Source organism: Plasmodium reichenowi, chromosome 13 (genome assembly GCF_001601855.1).
Source record: "Plasmodium reichenowi strain SY57 chromosome 13, whole genome shotgun sequence".
NCBI classification, from domain to species: Eukaryota; Apicomplexa; class Aconoidasida; order Haemosporida; family Plasmodiidae; genus Plasmodium; species Plasmodium reichenowi.
The window spans coordinates 443123-451318 of record NC_033658.1 but is presented as its reverse complement, the minus strand read 5'-3'; the positions used below and the strand labels follow the sequence as shown (position 1 = coordinate 451318).

At 18.9% G+C, this 8196-nt stretch overlaps 3 protein-coding genes across 3 annotated transcripts; 2 read left to right on the top strand and 1 right to left on the bottom strand.

The window, feature by feature from the left end:
- Nucleotides 1–173: 173 nt before the first annotated feature.
- On the top strand, nt 174–653 carry PRSY57_1310700 (cytochrome c2 precursor, putative; the record flags this gene model as incomplete). Its single annotated transcript, XM_012909043.1, has 1 exon — nt 174–653. The coding sequence occupies one exon, from the start codon at nt 174–176 to the stop codon at nt 651–653; it is 480 nt and encodes a 159-aa protein (XP_012764497.1).
- A 1245-nt stretch (nt 654–1898) lies between these two features.
- On the bottom strand, nt 1899–3791 carry PRSY57_1310600 (hypothetical protein; the record flags this gene model as incomplete). The annotated part of the gene is made up of 1 exon (XM_012909042.2): nt 1899–3791. One exon carries the CDS (start codon nt 3789–3791, stop codon nt 1899–1901), a length of 1893 nt encoding a protein of 630 aa, XP_012764496.2.
- A 2296-nt stretch (nt 3792–6087) lies between these two features.
- PRSY57_1310500 (26S protease regulatory subunit 7, putative) lies at nt 6088–7751 on the top strand (the record flags this gene model as incomplete). Its single annotated transcript, XM_012909041.2, has 2 exons — nt 6088–6156; nt 6558–7751. 2 exons carry the CDS (start codon nt 6088–6090, stop codon nt 7749–7751), a joined length of 1263 nt encoding a protein of 420 aa, XP_012764495.1.
- Between the last annotated feature and the right edge of the window lie 445 nt (nt 7752–8196).

Below are 8196 nucleotides of genomic sequence, written 5' to 3'. Positions count from 1 at the left end.
AAAAAAAAAAAAAAAAAGAGACATATCAATATGTTAAGGAGAAAAAATAAATATAGCTAGGTGAAAAAAAAAAAAAATTAAAATCAAATAAGGAATTATATATATATATATTTATATGTATAAATTATATTTTATATGTTTGTTATTTTATAATAATAGAAAAGAAGAATATAATGAATATAGGTGGTTATAAAAAAAAAGGCAATTTAGATGATGAATTTCCCGATGATTTCGTATTACCTCCTGGTGATAAAGTAAAAGGAGAGAAATTATTTAAAAAGCATTGTAAGCAGTGTCATTCGATAGCACCTGATAATAGTCAGACTAATTCAGGATTTACGAGTTGGGGACCTACATTATTTAATGTATATAATAGAACAGCAGGAATGAGTAAAGGTAATTCACCTTTCCAAACATCTCCCGATTTATATACATCAGGAATAATATGGAATGATGTGAATTTACTTAAGTATATGAAAAATCCACAACAATTTGTTGAGTCACATATTGGTATGAATTTTAAGGGTTTATCGAATTTGCAAGAAAGGGTTGATATTGTACATTACTTAAAAACATTGACTTATGATGACCCTTATGGAAAACAAATTGTGGAAAAATATACAAAGAAAGGAAAGACAAGTGGAAGTAAATAAATAAATAAATAAATATATATATATATATATATATATACATATGTCATTTTTATTCCCTAGGTTATCCTGTTTAAGTAAATATTTTAATTTTTTCGTTTCTTTTTGTTCATCATATAATGGTTTTGCAAATTTTCAAAATGTTTTCGCTATATATATATATATATTATACACATTTGGTATAATTATAATATTTTTCTTTTATTTTTTTATTTAAATGAAAATTAAAAAAATACGCTTTTTATTTTGTTAATTATTATATATATATATTTCTTTTTCTTTTTCTTTTTCTTTTTCTTTTTTTTTTTTCTTTTTTTTTTTTTTTTTCATTGACCCCCTTTTATTATTAAGGAGCTCTAATTAATATTTGTACACACATATTTAACCTACTAATTTGTAATTAAACTATTCCTATATTGTTAAAAAAAAAGTTTGTTTTTGATTTTATGTGTTATATAGAACAAATATAGTTGTCACATTCCATTTTATGAAAATGTTCTTATTCTATTTAACAAAAAAGTATTTTTTTTTATTTTATATTTGGATATTTAAAAGTCTTTATAAACGTCATTATAATAAGAAAAATATAAAGAATAAAAGAACAAAATACAAAATAATTAATTAGAATAACCATAATAATAATAATTATTATTATAATCACAACAGTAATAATACATAACAATAAAATGAGTTTATGCACATTTTTTATGAATAATAAATGAATACATTATATATGTATATTATATAATTTATATACTCAAATATAAAATGAACCATTAAAAAAAAAAAACAAACAAAATAAGTAACACGGATGAATATATATGCACACATCTTTTGTAAAAATGATATGTATACAAATATATAATTCTTTTGTATTGTATATATATATATATATATATATATATATATATATATATATATATTATACATATGTTCCTTTTAATTTACATATATATTTTTTCATAAGGAGCAAAAACAAGAAAACACAAAATATAAATTTATACATTCAAAAATGTGAATATTTTAAAATCTTTATATTATTTAAAAATTAACCACAAAAAAAAAAGATAACAATAAAAATAAATAAATAAATAAGTAAGTAAATAAATAAATAAATAAATAAATAAATAAGTAAATACCTATATAAATAAATAAATAATAATTAAGTTTATATATATTATATTATAATAATATATGTTAATTTATAATATGTGATACTAAGACATGTAGGTATATAAATAAATCGAATTACATAATATTACATTTTAATCTATTAAAATCTAATTCTAGACTATTAACTTCAACAACATCATACATATTTTCTTGCCACTTATCACAATGAAATTGTACGTATGCATCTAAATTATGATTACTTTCAAGTCCACAACTAGCATATATATTACGTTTTTCATTATTGATTGAATCTATAGTAAAATCTATATCATTTTTTTCATGTTCACCATCATTATCATTATTTATGTCTTTTTCATTTTTTGTTAAATTATAGGAATTAATTTTTTCTGCAAATTTTTTAATAATCATAGGTGTTAATGCATAAATAGAACATAAGTTTTTATTTATATCAAAAAAATAATAATTTTTTAAAGAAAATTTTGCAAATATATTTAACCTATTATATTCTTCATCTGCTTTACTACTTACTTCATCTAAGAAATTATCAATACTTGAATCTTCTCTAAAAAAAGAAGAATTTTCACATTCTGTAAAAATTGTTTCAACATCATTATTTAGATATGAGAGTGCATGATCGAATATAAAGAAATCTTCTATATCTTCATAAGCATCATAAAAATATTCTTTTTTTTCATCATTTTCTAATTGTAAATCATTATGTTGTTTTACTTTTAGAGCTTGTTTTAATTTATGTATATCTTCAATATATAAAAATAATCTTGACAATCTTTCTTTTTTTATAGCATTCAATTTTTCTGTATTGGCAATATAATCAACACTTATATTTCTTTCAAATATACTTTCATTATAATATTTTCTTAATTCATGTAATTTATTAATTTTTTCTCTAAAACTTTTATTAAAATTATTCTTACATTCTCTATATAAAGCTTTAAGTGCTTCGATTTTATTTATACCTATATGAAACACATTAAATTTATTTGCCATATCTTCATTTTCCATAAGTTTTCTTCTTATAAATTCTTCAACATTATTTCGTATCGACTTCTTTGGTAAGGAATCACTTTGGTTATCATTTGATGAGAGGTAAAATGTTTTATCATTTCTTACAGCATTATTTTTATCGTTTGTTGAAATATATATTTTTTTTTCATTTGTTAAAGGATTCTTTTTATCGTTTGATGTAATATAAATTTTTTCGTTACTTCTTACAGAATTAATCTGATCACTTGGAAAAATATTATTTGATTCATCCTTTATATAATCCATTTCATTTTTATTTTCTGTATCTTCTCTTTTTATTTTTTCTTCTTTATACATAACATTATCTTGTTCTTCTTTTTCTATATTTCCCATTTCTTTTTCCTCTTGTAGTATTATATCATTAGTAATTTCCTCTGTGTTATTTATATAATTCTGTGTACATTCATTATTTATATTATTATATCTTTCATTTATATTGTTATTATTAATATCCTGCTCGCAATATACGCTATTTTGTGGACTTTCCATTTTATAATTTTCTTCATTTGTGTTATTCTTATAATCTTTATTTAACATAAAATTATTATGTATCTTATTAGATGGTTCATAACACTTATTGCTTCCTTCTTCACATGTAGCTACAACGTCTGAATTTTGAGAATTATATGAAGAAGCGAAACTTTTATGATCATTACAAAATTTATTATCATTATTAATATAAATATTATTATTATTATTATTATTATTATTATTATTATTATTATTATTATTGTTATTGTTATTATTGTGATTATTTGTATCACATTCTATTTTATTTATGCTTTTTATATAATTTACATTTTCCTTATTTATATCTTCTACATCTTTCAAATTGTCATGATAAATTACAAATTCATCATTCTTCATATTATCGCTCTCCTTTTTATTTGCAGATTCTTTTACGTTATATATTTCTTTCTCATTCTCTATATACTCCTCATGATTATTATTCCTTCCTGCCATCGTACTTATAAACTTATCTAAATATATATATATATATATATATATATATATATTTATTTATTTATTTATATTTATTTATGTATGTATGTTTATTTATTTTCTTTGGTACACATAGAATTAATATTATGATAAGGCATTTTAATTATAATCAAAATAATTTTAAAATAATGATTAAATTATTATAAATATATATATATATATATATATATATATATATATATATATATCTTTTTATACATTTAAATTATAACATTTAACAATTACACAAATAAATTTAAATGGTTATAAGGACATTAATATTAAATATATATATAATATATATATATATTTAATATTAATTTATAAATAACATATATAATATTATATATATATATATATAACAATTCATTCATATAAATATAATTCTGTATATATAATATTAATATGCATGTTTAAAAAAAAAAAAAAAAAAAAAAAAAAAAAAAAAATATTATATATTTTTATTTAAAAATATATCCTTATACATAAATTTTCAATAAGAAAAAAAAAAAATATATTTTTTAAGATATTAAAACTGTACAATAATTTTATATAAATGCAAAAAGTATATATATATTATATATTTTTTTATATATAAGATAGAAAAAGAAAAATATGTTTATGTATATTTTTTTTTTATCTACAAAAAATATTTTTTTGTGTTGAATAAATGCACGAAAACATTGAAATATATATTCTTTCTATATATATATATAAATAAATATATATATTTTATTACAAATAAAATATTTTTATAATTTACGAGAATTCATACTTTTCATACAAAAAAAAAAAAAAAAAAATTATATACAGAATAAAAATATATATATATGTATATATATATATGTGTAAACATAATAAATATGTGTATTTATTTTATATTACACTCAAAATTTTTACTTATACTGTAATCTATATGGTGTTATTAAAGAAAATAAATAATATATAAAAATAAAAGGAAGAACCAAGAAAATAAAAGATTCTTATTGAAGGCGGATAAATATTATATAATAAATTTAAAAAATTAAACAAAAATAGAATAAATAGATTTATAAATCGGTATATTTTTAAAACATTATATACATATTATTATGAAACTACACAACCCCTCTTTCAATTGAAAGTTATATTTGAACAACATCTCAAATACAAATATTCTTTTATGTGTTAATAAACGTTTTATATCTATGTTTCTTTCCTTCTTTCTTTTTTCGTTTTTGTTTTTTTTTTTACTTAACCTAATTATAACATTATATGAAAAGTAAGAGGGAATAAAAAAAACAAAAAACAATCAAATCAAATCAAATCAAATCCAAACCAACTAAAATAAATATGAAATTGTCCTTTTTAATAACATACATACATACATTTATATATATATATATATATATATATATATATATATATATATATATCTATTTATATTGTAAACAAATGTAATTATTCCTAATAGGTTATTCTTTAAAATGCTTTTGTTAATGTTTCACATATTTATCATATATTCAATACAAAAAAAAAAAAAAAAAATTGGAAAAACCATTTTTTCATTTATTCTGTAATATATACATAAATACATTCATATATAAAATTTTTTAAAGAAGTCATCATTATAAATATTTTCGTTTTTTTTTAAATTTTTTTAATACTAATTCATAATATTATATATTATCCTTGTATTATTTTCTTTCCCAATCTGTTCTTTTAAAAAAATATAAAAAATAATATTTTACAACAAAATATATATATTATATATAATATATATAATAATGTTTTCTTTTAAATGTTCGCATAAAATATATTTATATGGATTAAAAATATAATATACATAAAAAAAAAATTTATTATTCTAAATTTTTTTTATAATTATTTTATAAAATAATTAAATTAAAAATATAATATAAATTTTTTTTTTTTTCGTCATTACAAATTTAAAAAAAAAAAAATAAAATAAAAAAAAAAAAAAATTTAATACATATAAATATAAATGAATATATATATAATAATAAATACATATATATATATATATATATAAAAGAAAAAATAATATTATGATATATTTTAAATATACAAATAATTATTTTTTCTTTTTAATTTATATTTATTTTTTTTTTTTTTTCTTTCTTTGTTCCTAATTTTTTAAATGTAATTTTATCAAAAGAAAGAATAACTCATTCACATGTTTTTAACATTTTGATTTTCATAGAAGAAAATAAAAAAGAAGAAGAAAAAAAAAAAATTTTTTTTTTTTTTTATTAAGATTTATGAGTCCCTATTAAATATGGAAGAAGAAACTACCACTCAATCGAAGCCATTAGATGATGAAGATATAAATATATTGAAATCATATGTAATTAGATAAAAATATATATATAATATATATAAATATATATATGATATATATGACATATATATCATATTTTTGATGTATATTTTTGTTTTATTTACCTTCACGCAATCATATAATTGTCAAAAGAATATATTTATATATATATGTATATATATTACATGTATATATGTACATATATTTATATGTATGTAATTTATTATATTCTTTAATGTTTAAGAAAAAATGAATATTGTGTGAATAACAAATCTTTACATTGGAAGAATTTTAAAGAATATGCTTTATGTGTATACGTGTGCAAATATGTATAAATATATATATATATATATATATATATATATATATATATATTTATATGTTTATGTGATTTTTTATATTGTCCATATATTTTTTTATTTTTTTAGGGCTCTGGACCATATTCCAAGACCATTAAAAAGGTAGAAGGAGACATATCAGGACTCCTAGTTAATATAAATAAATTATGTGGTGTAAGGGAAAGTGATACAGGATTATGTTTACCAAATCAATGGGATTTACAATTAGATAAACAAATGTTAAATGAAGAACAACCTTTACAAGTTGCTAGATGCACAAAAATTATTAATGCAGATACAGATCAAACCAAATATATTATAAATGTAAAACAAATAGCTAAATTTGTAGTAGGATTAGGAGATAAGGTAGCTCCAAGTGATATTGAAGAAGGTATGAGAGTGGGTGTTGATCGTACGAAATATAAAATACAAATATTATTACCTCCAAAAATTGATCCAAGTGTCACTATGATGACTGTTGAAGAAAAACCTGATATTACGTATAATGATATTGGTGGATGTAAAGAACAGTTAGAAAAATTAAGAGAAGTTGTTGAAATGCCATTACTACAACCAGAAAGGTTTGTAACCCTAGGTATTGATCCACCGAAAGGAGTTTTATTATATGGTCCTCCAGGTACAGGTAAAACCTTAACAGCTAGAGCTATAGCTAATAGAACAGATGCTTGTTTTATTTGTGTTATTGGTTCAGAATTAGTTCAGAAATATGTTGGAGAGGGTGCTAGAATGGTTAGAGAATTATTTCAAATGGCTAAATCTAAAAAAGCATGTATTTTATTTATTGATGAAGTTGATGCTATTGGAGGTTCACGTGGTGATGAAAGTGCTCATGGAGATCATGAAGTACAAAGAACCATGTTAGAAATAGTTAATCAATTAGATGGTTTTGACAATAGAGGTAATATTAAGGTTTTGATGGCTACCAATAGACCAGATACCTTAGATAGTGCTTTAGTTAGACCTGGTAGAATTGATCGTAGAATAGAATTTAGTTTACCTGATTTAGAAGGTAGAACACATATATTTAAAATACATGCTAATACTATGAATATGAGTAGAGATGTAAGATTTGAACTTTTAGCTAGATTATGTCCTAACAGTACAGGATCAGATATAAGAAGTGTTTGTACAGAAGCAGGTATGTTTGCGATAAGAGCAAGAAGAAAAACTATTACAGAGAAAGATCTCTTGTTAGCAATTAATAAGGTTATACATGGATGTAAACAATTCTCAGCAACAGGAAAATATATGGTATACAATTAGTTTAATCATAATTTTTATTGGAATATAAAAAAATTATATATATATTATATATATTGGAACATGAAGCAGAAAGACAAAAAAAAATAAAATAAAATATAATAAATAAAAACAAACCTAATCCCCTTATGTATTAATAACATTTTGTATTTATCATTACAAAAAGAAATATATACAAAAAAAAAATATATATATATACATATTTATGTGTATATTTCTTTATCACGTGGATCCCCTATTTTTTCTTTTTTTCTTTTTTTTTTTAGAAAATATATAAATAAAAATATTTATATATATCATATTTATTTTTTTTTATAAAAATTATTTTTCAATAAAATATTTGCTTTCTTTCTTTCCATCTTTCTCTCCTTTTTTTTTTTTTTTTTTTTTTTTTAATTTTACATTTTATATAAACTTTAAAACTTAAAGGTAAAAAAAAAAAAAAAGT